This window comes from Meles meles, chromosome 10 (genome assembly GCF_922984935.1).
Source record: "Meles meles chromosome 10, mMelMel3.1 paternal haplotype, whole genome shotgun sequence".
NCBI classification, from domain to species: Eukaryota; Metazoa; Chordata; class Mammalia; order Carnivora; family Mustelidae; genus Meles; species Meles meles.
The window spans coordinates 92856246-92875137 of record NC_060075.1 but is presented as its reverse complement, the minus strand read 5'-3'; the positions used below and the strand labels follow the sequence as shown (position 1 = coordinate 92875137).

General features: G+C 41.0%; 1 pseudogene and 1 gene segment (V, D, J or C); both read left to right on the top strand.

Moving 5' to 3' along the window:
• LOC123951722 overlaps positions 1-18892 on the top strand; it is a 44821-nt gene that overhangs the window by 5153 nt on the left and 20776 nt on the right. Inside the window, 1 exon segment of the C gene segment in view lies at positions 1782-2101. Within this exon segment, the coding sequence occupies positions 1782-2101 (320 nt within the window).
• LOC123952368 lies at positions 3255-3352 on the top strand (annotated as a pseudogene).

Genomic DNA, 18892 nt, shown 5'->3' with positions numbered 1-18892 from the left:
TAACCCAGCCACCATCTGAAGGGGTAAGTAATATAGGATGGAGCCTATTTTCACAGGTCAATACTAGTATTCACAATAACTTTTTAAGGACCTGATAAATTTTCAAAACACAATGTTAACTAAATGGGTTAAATGATAGAGGAGGGTGTTTAATTGTTTTTGCAATTAAAAATATTCTCATAGATTAAAAAAATAAAAGTATTCTCATAGATTACTTAAAGACTTGCAGTATTATTCACAATAATAAGTTGACCAAATAAAGAGAATAAAAATCAAATGTGCAAATCTTAATTAAAAATGTATATTTGCATATAAAGTTGCAAGCTTTCTTATTTATATCTAAAAATATGTGTGGTACACCTAGGTGGCTTAGTCAGTTAAGCTTTGGACTCTTAGTTTGGCTCAGATCTTGATCTCAGGGCGCTGGGCTTGAGCCCAGCGTCTAGTTCTGAGCTCAGGGTGGAATCTGCTTGAGATTCTCTCTCCCTGCCCTTCTCCTCCTTCCCCCATCCATTCGCTTCCTCTCTCTCTCTCTCTCTTTCAAACAAATACATGAACAAATCTTTAAAAAATTATACATATGTAGGGAAAAATCAAAGTAAAAGTAAATGATGGGTGCCTGTGCCGTCATTTTTACAGTTCGTTTTTCTCAGATTGTCTTTAAGGAAGTACATTTCTTGTGTGTGCTGTTGTGTACCAGCTCTGTGTTCTTGCCTCAGTCACTTCTCTCCGCCACTATACTCATTTGGGAAATGGAGATTAATCACAGCAGCTCTCTCATGAGGCTGCAGAGAGCCATAAATAAAATAATGCAAGAAAACATTTAGAACACTGCCTGACACATTGCAAGTCCACAACAGACATCGGAAGAATATTAATTGTAAAGCTCATCCTTACTTATCTGACATAACATTCCTTTGCAAATGATCCTGCCTATGACATCATGCTCACAAGACTGTTGCAAGTCCCAGGGCAAGTAGAAGCTGGTTTCCAGAGACTGCTCTGACCCGTGTATCCCCAGCAATTATAGCCTAGTCCCTTCTTGAAGGCACCCAGATGATGAATGAAATTGCATTTCTCTGAGTCCTAATCTGCCTGGTGACATCTCAGTTAACTTTAAAAATGCTTATGCACAACTCACATTCAACAACATTGATGAGATAATTCACTGTCTGCTGTTTTGTTGTTCTGTGTTACAGAAGAGTTGAGGTCAGATTTCCCATCCCAGCCCAGATCAACAAGTCAGAGACAGACAGACATAGGGGCTGAGCACAGCAGGCACATCCTCATGTTTCTGAGCAATGTTTCTGCAGTATGGGATCCCAGGGGGGATGGCTGATGGGTGTGAGAATCATCCTGTCCTACCCCAGACAGACACATTCATACTAGAAATTTCTGAGCAGACAGGGAATACACTCACCCCATCTGCCCAGCAATGATGGCACACAGGAAGCCCCAGACTGCTCAGATCTGTGGCTGATCATGAACAACCTCAGGGGAATATCTAAGCCACCACTTCTTCTGAGAAACCCAAAAGAGCCCCGCCCTCCTGCCACTGACATGTCAAGCCCTGCTAACAGGGACCTCACTTCTTACCTTGTCACTGGGGAGCCAGCCAGGCCAACGGGATGCCACTTCTGGAAGCAGTCATCTTCTCCTGTCTCTGGGCCTGTGAGTTGTGCCCCAGGCACTTCAGTCTACAGGAGAGATTCAAGAAATTCTTTATTGTTGCCTTTTTCCATACCATTTGTACATGGGAATTTCTCTTTTTTGCTTTGCAGTTGGCCTTGGGCAAGTGAAGTTGGAGCAACCTGAAATATCAATTTCCAGAGCAAGATATAAGAGTGCCCCCATATCATGCAAGGTGTCCACTAAGGAGTTTAACAATCAAATCATACACTGGTACCGGCAGAAACCATATCAGGAGATAGAACATCTAACATATATCTTGTCAAGCTATACTCAAGTTTCTTTAGGTGGGAAGAAAAACAAACTTGAAGCAACTAAAAACGCTATCACTTCTACTTCAACCTTGAAGGTAAATTTCTTAGAGCAAGAAGATGAGGCCATGTACTACTGTGCCTGCTGGGATTTGATCCACAGCATCAGAGTTGCTACAAAAATCTGCACAAGAACCATCTTCAGGTCTGACCTACCCACATCCTACCACAGAGGTTGCACAGCTGGGTGCCCAGCCTGAGCCTCTCTCTTTGCTATATTTCCTGAACTCTGCAGGAAGACATTTTAGATTCTGCTCATACAGTGAGCTCTATATGATATCAGCAGCGCTGGTACAAACATAAGCATTTTGATGCTATTTCCCATGAAATTCTGTTGTCTGGGAACTCTGAAAATACAGGATTGGTGGTTCAGAGAAAAATCCATTTGTCTGTTAATTCACTGTAGAGAAAGAGATTTTGAGTATTTGAATGGTTCAGAATGAAGCCAGGAAGAGGTATACATTTTACATAAATATTTCCTGTTATTACTACTTTCTGATTTTATTCATTTATTACAATTCTTCAGAGGTGCAATGATCTGTTGGATGTCAATATTGCCTTCTATTTGTATCTGAGGCCTATTTTTTTTAAGATTTTATTTATTTATTTGACAGAGAGAGAGATCACAAGTAGGCAGAGAGGCAGGCAGAGTGAGAGGAGGAAGCAGGCTCCCTGCAGATCAGAGAGCCCGATGCGGGGCTCGATCCCAGGACCGTGAGATCATGACCTGAGCCGAAGGCAGCGGCTTAATCCACTGAGCCACCCAGGCGCCCCAGCTGAGGCCTATTTATTTGTATCTGAAGGTATCTATTTGTATTTGCCTATTATTTGTATCTGAAGGTATCTGACCATTAATTCCTGAAGTAAACAATCAGCTATTTGTTGGTATAGGAGAGATCAAGGTTTAAACCCTGTATTCTAGAGGTATGAAGCAGAACCTCACTCCACATTCAGGGATCAATTCTGGGAGAAAATCAGCACATCAGGTGTCTCCAGCAGAGTGGATATGACTCTGGCTTTGTTCTCCAGGGTTCTACAAAGAAAACTAAGGATCTTGAATAACGACTAGATGGTTAAAAAGAAAGATAATACACCCTGCATACATCGCTAAAGGAAAAAAAAAAGGCAATATCCCTCACAAACCAATAAAACAAAAAATCATTATTAAGAATTGAATTCTGTGATTAGTAACTGGATGGTTGTGAGTTTATAAGAAATAGGGAAACATGCAGTGTAAAAATTCCATTCCCTTTCTTGCTTCAGCAGCACATATACTAAAATTGGAATGATACAGAGAAGATTAGCATGGCCCCTGTGCAAGGATGCAAATTCATGGAGTGTTCCATATTTTTCTTAAAAAAATATATAATAATTCCACTCCCACATCTTTAGAATCCACTTTCAAAGGAAGAGGAAAAACCTTTACTTCGCAAAAGTTTGTACCTTTGGTAACATGGATATCTGATCACATAATTACCATGCCTGCATTTAATACTTGGTTCCAGAGATCATGACAACAGTCATTCTTTTTCTCTTTCTAAGAATCAGGTGGTGCTACCAAGTACAGAGATGCTATAGAAGCAGAATGAAGTCCTCCCACAGCACTGTCATCCCCTTCTCAGAGGCAAACACATGATCTGATGTCCTACACCCTGTCCATTATGACTCCTATTTGTGGTGGATCCTGGAGGGAGAATGAATGAATGAATGAATGGTTTCAACATTGCCTTGCCTTTCATCTAGTAAGTCTACAGAAGCAAAGATAAGAAGACCACTTCTTCTTGTGACGTGAATGAAAGATGTGAATGAAAAGAGGGAATGAGGGGTGCCTGGGTGGCTCAATCATTAAGCATCTGCCTTTGGCTCAGGTCATAATCCAAGGGTCCTGGGATAGAGCCTTGCATCAGGCTCCCTGCTCTGGAGGAAGACTGCTGCTCCCTCTCTCACTCCTGTTTGTGTTCCCTCTCTCACTGTGTCTCTTTCTGTGAAATAAATAAAATCTTAAAAAAAAAGAAGCACTGATACGCTTCTCATAGTATCAGTGCTAAATACAGATTATTTCATTTAATCCTAAAAAGAACAGTGCAGACCTTGATTAACACGGCCACATGGCAGTGAATCTCAGGAGATGGAACCACCCTTACTTTTCAACACACAACAACCATGACACACTACAGTGTGAGCAGTAGGGCATAGGGTACCTTATCTATGAGGCTTTGAAGTGAGAGGATACCATGTGGCCCATAAAAACATGCTTTTTGAAGAATTATGAGTAAAATTTACAACTTTACTGAAGGTCAAATCAATTCTCCCCTCACATGGACATGGCAGGCATTACTAAGGTGTGCATATTATCCTCCAAAGGCACCCAGAGCATGGAGCCTCAAGAGAGGATCTGATCAAGATAGAGGGCCAAAGGTAGAGTCAGTATTTTCAGCACCCCTGCCATCAATATTTTTGAGTTTTTACATTTAATAAAGATTGTATAATAATTTAAAATGTAACTATATAAAAATAAAATTAAACTGTCTATATGACATTTCAAATGGTAATATATTTATATTTTCCATTCTATGGTATTACTGCTTACACCCCCAGAAAAAAGAATAACTAGAAAACTATGATTAAATACAATGGCAAGAGTGGTTACCATGCAATAGGAGGGCCACAGACTATGCCCAAGTCCAGCAAACCTCCAGTTTAGTAAATAAGGTTTTACTGAAACACAGCCTGGACCACATGCTTACAAATTGTAGAAAGCTGCCCTTGCATTACAATGGCAGAGCCCAATATTTGCAACAGAGACCCACAAACTTTAAACTATTGATCATTTTGCCCTCTACAGAATATATCTGTCAATCAACTCCCTAGAAAGATATACTTTGGAGTGACATTTATTTTTATTTTATCTTTCCTTCTGTTTCAGGGTTTCCTCAATGACCCTTTGTTACATATCCACTCTCCCCATATTAACTATCTCACTCTGGATAAATTTATTTTTTTTGTTTTGTTTTGTTTTTTGTTTGTTTGTTTTTTTGTTTTTTTATTTAAATTTTATTTTTTTATTTTTTTATTTGTTTATTTACAGCATAACAGTGTTCATTGTTTTGGCATCACACCCAGTGCTCCATGCAGTATGTGCCCTCCCTATTACCCACCACCTAGTTCCTCAACCTCCCACCCCCCGCCCCCGGCCCCTTCAAAACTCTCTGGTTGTTTTTCAGAGTCCATAGTCTATCATGGTTCATCTCCCCTTCCAGTTTCCCTCAACTCCTTCTCCTCTCCATCTCCCCATGTCCTCCATGTTATTTGTTATGCTCCACAAATAAGTGAGACCATATGATACTTGACTCTCTCTGCTTGACTTATTGCGCTCAGCATAATCTCTTCAAGTCCCGTCCATGTTGCTACAAAAGTTGGGTATTCATCCTTTCTGATGGAGGCATAATACTCCATCGTGTATATGTACCACATCTTCCTTATCCATTCATCCGTTGAAGGGCATCTTGGTTCTTTCCACAGTTTGGCGACCGTAGCCATTGCTGCAATAAACATTGGGGTACAGATGGCCCTTCTTTTCACTACATCTGTATCTTTGGGGTAAATACCCAGCAGTGCAATTGCAGGGTCATAGGGAAGCTCTATTCTTAATTTCTTCAGGAATCTCCACACTGTTCTCCAAAGTGGCTGCACCAACTTGCATTCCCACCAACAGTGTAAGAGGGTTCCCCTTTCTCCACATCCTCTCCAACACATGTTGTTTCTGTCTTGCTAATTTTGGCCATTCTAACTGGTGTCAGGTGGTATCTCAATGTAGTTTTAATTTGAATCTCCCTGATGGCTAGTGATGATGAGCATTGGTTCATGTGTCTGATAGCCATTTGTATGTCTTCATTGGAGAAGTGTCTGTTCATATCTTCTGCCCATTTTTTGATATGTTTATCTGTTTTGTGTGTGTTGAGTTTGAGAAGTTCTTTATACATCCTGGATATCAACCTTTTGTCTGTACTGTCATTTGCAAATATCTTCTCCTATTCCGTGGGTTGCCTTTTTGTTTTGTTGACTGTTTCCTTTGCTGTGCAGAAGCTTTTGATCTTGATGAAGTCCCAAAAGTTCATTTTCGCTTTTGTTTCTTTGGCCTTTGGAGACATATCTTGAAAGAATTTGCTGTGGCTGATATCGGAGAGGTTACTGCCTATGTTCTCCTCTAGGATTCTGATAGATTCCTGTCTCACGTTGAGGTCTTTATCCATTTCGAGTTTATCTTTGTGTACGGTGTAAGAGAATGGTTGAGTTTCATTCTTCTACATATCGCTGTCCAGTTTTCCCAGCACCATTTATTGAAGAGACTGTCTTTTTTCCATTGAATATTTTTTCCTGTTTTGTCGAAGACTATTTGACCATAGAGTTGAGGGTCCATATCTGGGCTCTCCACTCTGTTCCACTGGTCTATGTGTCTGTTTTTATGCCAGGACCACGCTGTCTTGGTGATCACAGCTTTGTAGTAAAGCTTGAAATCGGGTAACGTGATGCCGCCAGTTTTGTTTTTGTTTTTCAACATTTCCTTAGCAATTCGGGGTCTCTTCTGGCTCCATACAAATTTTAGGATTATTTGCTCCAGCTCTTTGAAAACTACTGGTGGAATTTTGATCGGAATGGTACTAAAAGTATAGATTGCTCTAGGCAGTATAGACATTATAACAATGTTTATTCTTCCAATCCAAGAGCATGGAACAGTCTTCCATCTTTTTGTGTCTTCTTCAATTTCTTTCATGAGTGTTCTGTAGTTCCTCAAGTACAGGTCCTTTACCTCTTTGGTTTATGCCCAGGAATCTTATGGTTCTTGGTGCTATAGTAAATGGAATCGATTCTCTAATTTCCCTTTCTGTATTTTCATTGTTAGTGTATAAGAAAGCCACTGATTTCTGTACATTGACTTTGTATCCTGCCACGTTACTGAATTGCTGTATGAGTTCTAGTAGATTGGGGGTGGAGTCTTTGGGGTTTTCCATATAAAGAATCATGTCATCTGCGAAGAGAGAGAGTTTGACTTCTTCCTTGTCAATTTGGATACCTTTTATTTCTCTTTGTTGTCTGATTGCCATTGCTAGAACTTCTAATACTATGTTGAACAAGAGTGGTGAGAGTGGGCATCCTTGTCGTGTTCCTGATCTCAACGGGAAGGCTGCAAGCTTCTTCCCATTGAGGATGATATTTGCTGTGGGTTTTTCATAGATAGATTTTATGAAGTTCAGGAATGTTCCCTCTATCCCTATACTTTGAAGCGTTTTCATCAGGAATGGATGATGGATTTTGTCAAATGCTTTTTCTGCATCAATTGAGAGGACCATGTGGTTCTTCTCTCTTCTCTTGTTGATTTGTTCTATCACATTGATTGATTTGTGAATGTTGAACCAACCTTGCAACCCAGGGATGAATCCCACTGGTCATGGTGGATAATCTTTTTAATGTGCTGCTGGATCCTGTTTGCTAGGATCTTGTTGAGAATCTTAGCATCCATATTCATCAGTGATATTGGTCTGAAATTCTCCTTTTTGGTAGGTTCTTTGCCTGGTTTGGGGATCAGGTTAATGCCGGCTTCATAAAAAGAGTCTGGAAGTTTTCCTTCTGCTTCAATTTTTTGGAACAGCTTCAGGAGAATTGGGGTTATTTCTTCTTTGAAAGTTTGGTAGAATTACCCAGGGAATCCGTCAGGTCCTGGGCTCTTGTTTTTTGGGAGGTTTTTGATCACTGCTTCAATCTCGTTACTAGATATTGGTCTATTCAGGTTGTCAATTTCATCCTGGTTCAATTATGGGGGTTTGTAGTTTTCCAGGAATGCATCCATTTCATCTTGGTTGCTTAGCTTATTGGCATATAACTGTTGGTAATAATTTCTGATGATTGTTTCTATTTCCTTGGTGTTAGTTGTGATCTCTCCCTTTTCATTCCTAATTTTATTAATTTGGGCTTTCTCTCTTTTCTTTTGGATTAGTGTGGCCAATGGTTTATCGATCTTATTGATTCTTTCAAAAAACCAGCTTCTAGTTTCATTGATACGTTCTACTGTATCTCTCGTTTCTACCTCATTGATCTCTGCTCTAATCTTGATTATTTCCCTTCTTGCATGTGGAGTTGGTTTGATTTGTTGTTGATTCTCCAGTTCTTTAAGGTGTAGAGACAGGTGTATTCTGGATTTTTCAATGTTTTTGAGGGAAGCTTGGATGGCTATGTATTTCCCCCTTAGAATCGCCTTTGCTGTATCCCATAGGTTTTGGACCGAAGTGTCTTCATTCTCATTGGTTTCCATGAATTGTTTAAGTTCATCTTTGATCTCCTGGTTGATCCAAGCATTCTTAAGCAAGGTGGTCTTTAGCTTCCAGGTGTTTGAGTTCCTTCTGAACTTTTCCTTGTGATTGAGTTCCAGTTTCAAAGCATTGTGATCTGAGAATATGCAGGGAATAATGTCAGTCTTTTGGTATCGGTTGAGTCCTGCTTTGTGACCCAGTATGTGGTCTATTCTGGAGAAGGTTCCATGTGCACTTGAGAAGAATGAGTATTCTGTTGTTTTAGGGTGGAATGTTCTGTATATGTCAATGAGGTCCATCTGGTCCAATGTTTCATTCAATGCTCTTATTTCTTTATTAATTTTCTGCCTCGATGATCTGTCTATTTCTGAGAGAGGCGTATTAAGATCTCCTACTATTATTGTATTCATATCAATATGGCTCTTTATCATGATTAATAGTTTTCTTACGTAATTGGGTGCTCCCATATTGGGGGCATAGATATTCACAATTGTTAGATCGTCTTGGCAGATAGTCCCTTTAAGAATTATGTAGTGTCCTTCTGTATCTCTGACTAGAGCCTTTAGTTTAAAATCTAATTTATCTGACATGAGAATCGCTACCCCGGCCTTCTTTTGAGGCCCATTGGCATGAAAGATGTTTCTCCATCCCTTCACTTTCAGTCTGGGTGTATCCTTAGGTTCAAAATGGGTCTCTTGTAGACAATATATGGATGGGTCCTGTCATTTTATCCAATCTGCAACCCTGTGTCCTTTTATGGGCACATTTAGGCCATTCACATTGAGAGTGATTATTGAGAAAAAGGTTTTTATTGACATCATGTTGCCTTTGAAGTCTTTCTGTCTATAGATTGTTTCTATATTTCTGTTCAATGATATTCTTAGGATTTTTTCTCTTTTATAGGACCCCCCCTTAATATTTCCTGCAGTGTCGGCTTGGTGGTTGCATAGTCTTTTAAGCCTTGCCGGTCTTGGAAACTCTTTATCTCTCCATCCATTTTAAATGTCAGTCTTGCTGGATAGAGTATTCTTGGTTGCATGTTCTTCTCATTTAGTACTCTGAATATATTTTGCCAGCCCTTCCTGGCTTGCCAGGTCTCTGTGGAAAGGTCTGACGTTATTCTAATGGGCTTTCCTCTGTATGTAAGGAGCTTCTTTGTCCTAGCTGCTTTTAAGAGGGTCTCTCTTGAAACATAATTCCTCATTCTAACTATCAGGTGTCGTGAGGACTTTTGAGAATCTAAAATCTTGGGAGGAAATCTCTCTGCCTCTAGTACATAAACGTTGTTTCCATTCGTGAGATTGGGAAAATTTTCATTGACAACTTCTTCCACTATATCTTCTCAACTTCTTTCTTTTTCCTCCCCTTCAGGGATTCCAATAATTCTGACGTTGGAACGTTTCATGGCATTGTTTATTTCCCTGATTCTGTTTTTGTGGCTTCTGAGCTGTTTGTTCCAGGCTTCCTCCTGATCCTTTCTCTCTATCTGTTTGTCCTCCAGATCACTAATTCTATCTTCTGTCTCAGTTACCCTAACTTTTAGAGAATTTAGATTAGATTGAAACTCATTGAGAGCATTTTGAACATCATCCCTGGTGGCTTTCAGTTCTGCCCTAACATTGTGAACATCATCCCTGGTGTCTTTCAGTTCTCCCCTAATCAATTCTGTTTAGTCATCCATTGCTTTCTCCAACCTAGCTATTGCCTAGATAATTGTTAGTCTGAATTCCTTTTCTGACATATTGTCTATGTCGATAGCCATCAGCTCTGTTGCAGAAGGCCCATCCTCTGTATTTTTCTTCTGTTGGGTATTCCTCCTCCTAGTCATTTTGGTAAGAGATGACTGAACGGATGCAGCTGGACTTATCGATTGTGGTGCAGTCAATGTGCACCCTGGAACGCTTCTGTGCAATCAGGATTCCCCACTCAAATGAGAGAAAAAAGAAAAGAAAAAGAAATAGAGTAGAAGAAAGAAAAAAAGGGAGAGAGAGAGATAGGAAAAAAAGGGAAGATAAAAGAGAAGGCTCAGCCCAAATGGGCCACAAGGTAAGATTTGTGAAGTATACAAACAAAAACAGACAAACAAAAAGACTGATAAAAGTGTACGACAAGAGAAAAAAAAATATATATATAAGCAAAAAGAAGGGAAGAACCTCATCAGAAAGAACCCCAAGTATAAGATTTGTATATTATCAGGACAAACACAAATTCACAGAAACACTGACAGAAGGAAAAATTGGGAGAGTGGTTATAAATTCTCAGTGTGGGTGAGGAAGGTTATTTTGATTCTTCCTGAATGTATCTTGATGTTTTTGTTAAGGGACTCAACTTTTCTAAGTTACAGGGGGATTAGAAACTGGTTTGCCTATAGGGGTAGCATTGATTGGGGAAAGGGGATTACCTTGAAGTTTAACTCTATATGTATAGTAGAAAATAAAAATTAAGAAAGAATAAACTAGACTAAACTAAGTTAAAATTTAAAAAGAATTAAAAAAATAGAAAAGCAAAAGAAAAACACGGGTGTATGTATCAAAAAGTTCAGGTTAGAAGGTTATTAAAGAATTTGATGTACTGGACATCTCAGTGCGGTGGTAAATAGGTTAAAAAATTATCTGTATGGGGAGGGAGGAGTCAAGATGGCGGAGAAGTAGCAGCCTGAGACTACATCAGGTAACAGGAGATCAGCTCGATAGCTTATCTAAACATTGAAAACACCTACAAATCCAACGGGAGAGCGAAGAGAAGAAGAACAGCAACTCTAGAAACAGAAAATCAACCACTTTCTGAAAGGTAGGACTGGCGGAGAAGTGAATCTAAAACGACGGGAAGATAGACCGCGGGGGGAGGGGCCGACTCCCGGCAAGCGGCGGAGCAACGGAGCACAAAATCAGGACTTTTAAAAGTCTGTTCCACGGAGGGACATTGCTCCAGAGGCTAAACCAGGGTGAAGCCCACGTGGGGCCAGCGTGGCCCCAGGCCCCGCAGGGTCACAGAAGGATCGGGGGTGTCGGAGTGTCAGAGAGCTCGCAGGTATTAAAACGGAGAAGCCGGCTGCAGAGACAGAGCTGAGGACTGAACTCTCAGCTCGGGGTTACCTTGAACTGGTCGCGGGCTGGGTGAGCTCGGAGCGCGGCTAGAGGCTGGGGATACGGGAGTGATTGGGTGCTGTCCTCTGGGGGCGCACTGAGGAGTGGGGCCCCAGGCTCTCGGCTCCTCCGGGCCGGAGACTGGGAGGCCGCCATTTTCATTCCCGTCCTCCGGAACTCTATGGAAAGCGTTCAGGGAACAGAAGCTCCCAAAAGCGAACCCGAGCCGATTACTTAGTCCGGCCACCGGTAAGGGCGGTGCAATCCCGCCTCGGGCAAAGACACTTGAGAGTCACTACAACAGGCCCCTCCCCCAGAAGATCAACAAAATATCCAGCCAGGATGAAGTTCATCTATCAAGGAGAAAGCAGATTCAATTCCTAAGACAGCAGAGCAATTCCAGAGGAGGAGAAAGCAAAGCACGGAACTCATGGCTTTCTCCCCATGATTCTTTAGTCTTGCAGCTACTTCAATTTTTTTTTTTCTTTTTTCAATTTTTTTTCTTTTTTCAATTTTTTTTTCTTTTTTCTTTTTTCTTCTTCTGCTAAATTTTTTAAAACTTTTACCCATTTCTTTTCCAATGTTTTTTTGACTAGTTCATCTAAATATATATATTTTTTCTTTCCTTTATATTTTTTATTTGTTTTATTTTTTAAATTTTTTTCTTTTTTTTTTTTTCAGAAACTGTTTTTACCCCTTTCTCCCCCCCACAATTTGGGGTCTCTTCTGATTTGGTTACAGCGCATTTTTCCGGGGTCTTTGCCACCCTTTTAGTAGTTTATTTGCTCCTTCATACCCTCTTATCTGGACAAAATGACAAGGCGGAAAAAATCACCACAAACAAAAGAACAAGAGACAGTACCGAAGGCTAGGGACCTAATCAACACAGACATGGGTAATATGTCAGATCAAGAGTTCAGAATGACGATTCTGAACATTCTAGCTGGGCTCGAAAAAGGCATGGAAGATATTAGAGAAACCCTCTCTGGAGATATTAAAGCCCTTTCTGGAGAAATTAAAGAACTAAAATCTAACCAAGTTGAAATCAAAAAAGCTATTAATGAGGTGCAATCAAAAATGGAGGCTCTCACTGCTAGGATAAATGAGGCAGAAGAAAGAATTAGTGATATAGAAGACCAAATGACAGAGAATAAGGAAGCCGAGCAAAAGAGGGACAAACAGCTACTGGACCATGAGGGGAGAATTCGAGAGATAAGTGACACCATAAGACGAAACAACATTAGAATAATTGGGATTCCAGAAGAAGAAGAAAGAGAGAGGGGAGCAGAAGGTCTATTGGAGAGAATCATTGGAGAGAATTTCCCTAATATGGCAAAGGGAACAAGCATCAAAATCCAGGAGATGCAGAGAACCCCCCTCAAAGTCAACAAGAATAGGTCCACACCCCGTCACCTAATAGTAAAATTGACAAGTCTTAGTGACAAAGAGAAAATCCTGAAAGCAGCCCGAGAAAAGAAGTCTGTAACATACAATGGTAAAAATATTAGATTGGCGGCAGACTTATCCACAGAGACCTGGCAGGCCAGAAAGAGCTGGCATGATATATTCAGAGCACTCAACGAGAAAAACATGCAGCCAAGAATACTCTATCCAGCTAGGCTATCATTGAAAATAGAAGGAGAGATCAAAAGCTTCCAGGACAAACAAAAACTGAAAGAATTTGCAAACACCAAACCAGCTCTACAGGAAATATTGAAAGGGGTCCTCTAAGCAAAGAGAGAGCCTAAAAGGAGTAGATCAGAAAGGTACAGAGACAATATACAGTAACAGTCACCTTACAGGCTAATAATGGCACTAAATTCATATCTCTCAATAGTTACCCTGAATGTTAATGGGCTAAATGCCCCAATCAAAAGACACAGGGTATCAGAATGGATAAAAAAACAAAACGCATCAGTATGTTGCCTACAAGAAACTCATTTTAGACGCGAAGACACCTCCGGATTTAAAGTGAGGGGGTGGAAAACAATTTACCATGCTAATGGGCATCAGAAGAAAGCTGGGGTGGCAATCCTTATATCAGATCAATTAGATTTTAAGCCAAAGACTATAATAAGAGATGAGGAAGGACACTATATCCTACTCAAAGGGTCTGTCCAACAAGAAGATCTAACAATTTTAAATATCTATGCCCCTAACGTGGGAGCAGCCAACTATATCAACCAATTAATAACAAAATCAAAGAAACACATCAATAATAATACAATAATAGTAGGGGACTTGAACACTCCCCTCACTGAAATGGACAGATCATCCAAGCAAAAGATCAACAAGGAAATAAAGGCCTTAAATGACACACTGGACCAGGTGGACATCACAGATCTATTCAGAACATTTCATCCCAAAGCAACAGAATACACATTCTTCTCTAGTGCACATGGAACCTTCTCCAGAATAGATCACATCCTGGGTCACAAATCAGGTCTCAACCGGTATCAAAAGATTAGGATTATTCCCTGCATATTTTCAGACCACAATGCTCTGAAGCTAGAACTCAATCACAAGAGGAAAGCTGGAAAGAACCCAAATACATGGAGACTAAACAGCATCCTTCTAAAGAATGAATGGGTTAACCAGGAAATTAAAGAAGAATTGAAAAAATTCATGGAAACAAATGATAATGAAAACACAACAGTTCAAAATCTGTGGGACACAGCAAAGGCAGTCCTGAGAGGAAAATATATAGCGGTACAAGCCTTTCTCAAGAAACAAGAAAGGTCCCAAGTACACAACCTAACCCTACGTGCAAAGGAGCTGGAGAAAGAACAAGAAAGAAACCCTAAACCCAGCAGGAGAAGAGAAATCATAAAGATCAGAGCAGAAATCAATGAAATAGAAACCAAAAAAACAATAGAAAAAATCAATGAAACTAGGAGCTGGTTCTTTGAAAGAATCAGTAAGATTGATAAACCCCTGGCCAGACTCATCAAAAAGAAAAGAGAAAGGACCCAAATCAATAAAATCATGAATGAAAGAGGAGAGATCACAACTAACACCAAAGAAATACAGACAATTATAAGAACATACTATGAGCAACTCTACGCCAACAAATTGGACAATCTCGAAGAAATGGATGCATTCCTAGAGACATATAAACTACCACAACTGAACCAGGAAGAAATAGAAAACCTGAACAGGCCCATAACCAGTAAGGAGATTGAAACAGTCATCAAAAATCTCCAAACAAACAAAATCCCAGGGCCAGGCGGCTTCCCAGGGGAATTCTACCAAACATTTAAAGAAGAACTAATTCCTATTCTCCTGAAACTGTTCCAAAAAATAGAAATGGAAGGAAAACTTCCAAACTCATTTTATGAGGCCAGCATCACCTTGATCTCAAAACCAGACAAGGATCCCACCAAAAAAGAGAACTACAGACCAATATCCTTGATGAACACAGACGCAAAAATTCTCGCCAAAATACTAGCCAATAGGATTCAACAGTACATTAAAAGGATTATTCACCACGATCAAGTGGGATTTATTCCAGGGCTGCAGGGTTGGTTCAACATCCACAAATCAATCAATGTGATACAACACATTAATAAAAGAAAGAACAAGAACCATATGATACTCTCAATAGATGTTGAAAAAAGCATTTGACAAAGTACAGCATCCCTTCCTGATCAAAACTCTTCAAAGTGTAGGGATAGAGGGCACATACCTCAATATTATCAAAGCCATCTATGAAAAACCCACCGCAAATATCATTCTCAATACAGAAAAACTGAAAGCTTTTCCGTTAAGGTCAGGAACACGGCAGGGATGTCCATTATCACCACTGCTATTCAACATAATATTAGAAGTCCTAGCCTCAGCAATCAGACAACAAAAAGAAATTAAAGGCATCCAAATTGGTAAAGAAGAAGTCAAACTATCACTCTTCACAGATGATATGATACTATATGTGGAAAACCCAAAAGACTCCACTCCAAAACTGCTAGAACTTGTACAGGAATTCAGTAAAGTGTCAGGATATAAAATCAATGCACAGAAATCAGTTGCATTTCTGTACACCAACAACAAGACTGAAGAAAGAGAAATTAAGGAGTCAATCCCATTTACAATTGTACCCAAAACTATAAGATACCTAGGAATAAACCTAACCAAAGAGACTAAGAATCTATACACAGAAAATTATAAAGTACTCATGAAAGAAATTGAGGAAGACACCAAAATATGGAAAAATGTTCCATGCTCCTGGATTGGAAGAATAAATATTGTGAAAATGTCTATGCTACCTAAAGCAATCTACACATTTAATGCAATCCCTATCAAAATACCATCCATTTTTTTCAAAGAAATGGAACAAATAATCCTCAAATTTATATGGAACCAGAAAAGACCTCGAATAGCCAAAGGAATATTGAGGAACAAAGCCAAAGTTGGTGGCATCACAATTCCGGACTTCAAGCTCTATTACAAAGCTGTCATCATCAAGACAGCATGGTACTGGCACAAAAACAGACCCATAGATCAGTGGAACAGAATAGAGAGCCCAGAAATCGACCCTCAACTCTATGGTCAACTAATCTTCGACAAAGCAGGAAAGAATGTCCAATGGAAAAAAGACAGCCTCTTCAATAAATGGTGCTGGGAAAATTGGACAGCCACATGCAGAAAAATGAAATTGGACCACTTCCTTACACCACACACGAAAATAGACTCCAAATGGATGAAGGACCTCAATGTGAGAAAGGAATCCATCAAAATCCTTGAGGAGAATGCAGGCAGCAACCTCTTCGACCTCAGCCGCAACAACATCTTCCTAGGAACAACGGCAAAGGCAAGGGAAGCCAGGGCAAAAATGAACTATTGAGATTTCATCAAGATCAAAAGTTTTTGCACAGCAAAGGAAACAGTTAACAAAACCAAAAGACAACTGACAGAATGGGAGAAGATATTTGCAAACGACATATCAGATAAAGGGCTAGTATCCAAAATCTATAAGGAACTTAGCAAACTCAACACCCAAAGAACAAACAATCCAATCAAGAAATGGGCAGAGGACATGAACAGACATTTCTGCAAAGAAGACATCCAGATGGCCAACAGACACATGAAAAAGTGCTCCACGTCACTTGGCATCAGGGAAATACAAATCAAAACCACAATGAGATATCACCTCACACCAGTCAGAATGGCTAAAATTAACAAGTCAGGAAATGACAGATGCTGGAGAGGATGTGGAGAAAGGGGAACCCTCCTCCACTGTTGGTGGGAATGCAAGCTGGTGCAACCACTCTGGAAAACAGCATGGAGGTTCCTCAAAATGTTGAAAATAGAACTACCCTATGACCCAGCAATTGCACTACTGGGTATTTACCCTAAAGATACAAACATAGTGATCCGAAGGGGCACGTGTACCCGAATGTTTATAGCAGCAATGTCTACAATAGCCAGACTATGGAAAGAACCTAGATGTCCATCAACAGATGAATGGATAAAGAAGAAGTGGTATATATACACGATGGAATACTATGCAGCCATCAAAAGAAATGAAATCTTGCCATTTGCAACGACGTGGATGGAACTAGAGCGTATCATGCTTAGTGAAATAAGTCAATCGGAGAAAGACAACTATCATATGATCTCCCTGATATGAGGACAAGGAGAAGCAACATGGGGGGGTAGGGGATAGGAGAAGAATAAATGAAACAAGATGGGATTGGGAGGGAGACAAACCATAAATGACTCTTAATCTCACAAAACAAACTGGGGGTTCCTGGGGGGAGGTGGGATTGGGAGAGGGGGAGCGGGCTATGGACATTGGGGAGGGGAGGCGAACCATAAGAGACTATGGACTCTGAAAAACAACCTGAGGGTTTTGAAGGGTCAGGGGTGGGAGGTTGGGGCAACCTGAGGGTTTTGAAGGGTCAAGGGTGGGAGGTTGGGGGAACAGGTGGTGGGTAATGGGGAGGGCACGTTTTTCATGGAGCACTGGGTGTTGTGCAAAAAGAATGAATACTGTTACGCTGAAAAAATAAATAAAATGGAAAAAAAATTATCTGTATGTATAAAAAAAAAAGAACCAGAATATTGGTAAAGAGTTAAAAATAAAAGTATTTATGAAGTATTGGTGGTTGTTGTCTTGAGTCTTTTTTTTTTTCCTTCCTTCCTGGTTGGTTTTCTGGGGGAGGGGCCTGCCACGTGGGTTTTCAGACAATGATGTTCCCTGAGTTAGGTCCTCCTGCTCCCCTCAAGGGGGTGAGCTCTGAGGAAACTGTTTTTTTCAGGCTTTTGTTCTCTGGGGGTTTTTATGTTCTTTCATCTGCTTTCTCTCGCCTTGACAGCTTTTTTTTTTTTTGAAGATTTTATTTATTTATTTGACAGAGAGATACAAGTAGGCAGAGAGGCAGGCAGAGAGAGTGAGAGGGAAGCAGGCTCCCTGCCGAGCAGAGAGCCCGATGCGGGACTCGATCCCAGGACCCTGAGATCATGACCTGAGCCGAAGGCAGCGGCTTAAACCACTGAGCCACCCAGGCGCCCCTCACCTTGACAGCTTTTGATGGTTTTTGGAGGTTTAGAGGAGAGCAAACTGCACCCCGACCTCCCTCTCAGAGAGAAGCCTCAGAATGTTTTGCAAGAGCTGCTGGCAGAGTCGATTCTAAGTCACTGTCCCTGGGGATGCAGGAGCTCCTCGTTGTACCCAAAACCAGGGCAGCAGTGGCTGTCTGGGCAGCTCCAGACCGCCAGAGAGGTTCGGAGCAGAGATCGCACACTGAGATTTTCCTGCTATCCCGGGCTGGGAATGTCTGGTTTTTCCGGATGCCAGAGCTCCAGGCTAGCGCCTATGAGCACCTATCCCAAGGGAGGGTGTGGGACGTGCGCATTTCAGGATTGCCGTCTGGCCAGGTTCCCAGCCCCTCACGGGAGCCAGACCCCACTCGTTCTCAGGCGTGCTGGCGGGTCAGGTGCACTGGCGGCTCAGGGACGGAGACCTGATTTCTCAGCCACACTCTCTCTGGCTCAGCACCAGGGGAGGCTGTCCTGGGTCCGGGGACTTAGGTCCCTGACCCTAACCGCCCAGGTTCCCACTATTTCCCCCCACGATCCTTTGCTCTTTGTTTTTTGAGTGCTTTCAACCAGACTCCAAGTTAATGCTGGTCCCCAGATGCAGGGTACTCTCGTATTGGGGTATTACTTTCTCATGGGTCACCTCTGGTGGCTCTCTCCCCCTTTTGTTTATCTTCCAATATCAGTCCGACGCTCCCAGTCGGCTTTACCTGCCACTGGCGTCTTCTGCTCCTGTAGAGATCCAGACGTGTATAATTCTGATCTCAGGCTGATTTCATGGGTGGTTGGAGTTCTTTGGTAGGTAATCAGCTCACTTTAGGGTACAGGTTGAAATGGCGCCTCCTCCTACTTCCCCGCCATCTTGACTCCCCCCTCTGGATAAATTTATTGCCATATCTTTGATTCATTTTCCTCATTTGGAAATGGAAAATATAAATATATTTACCTGGAGGAACCGCTG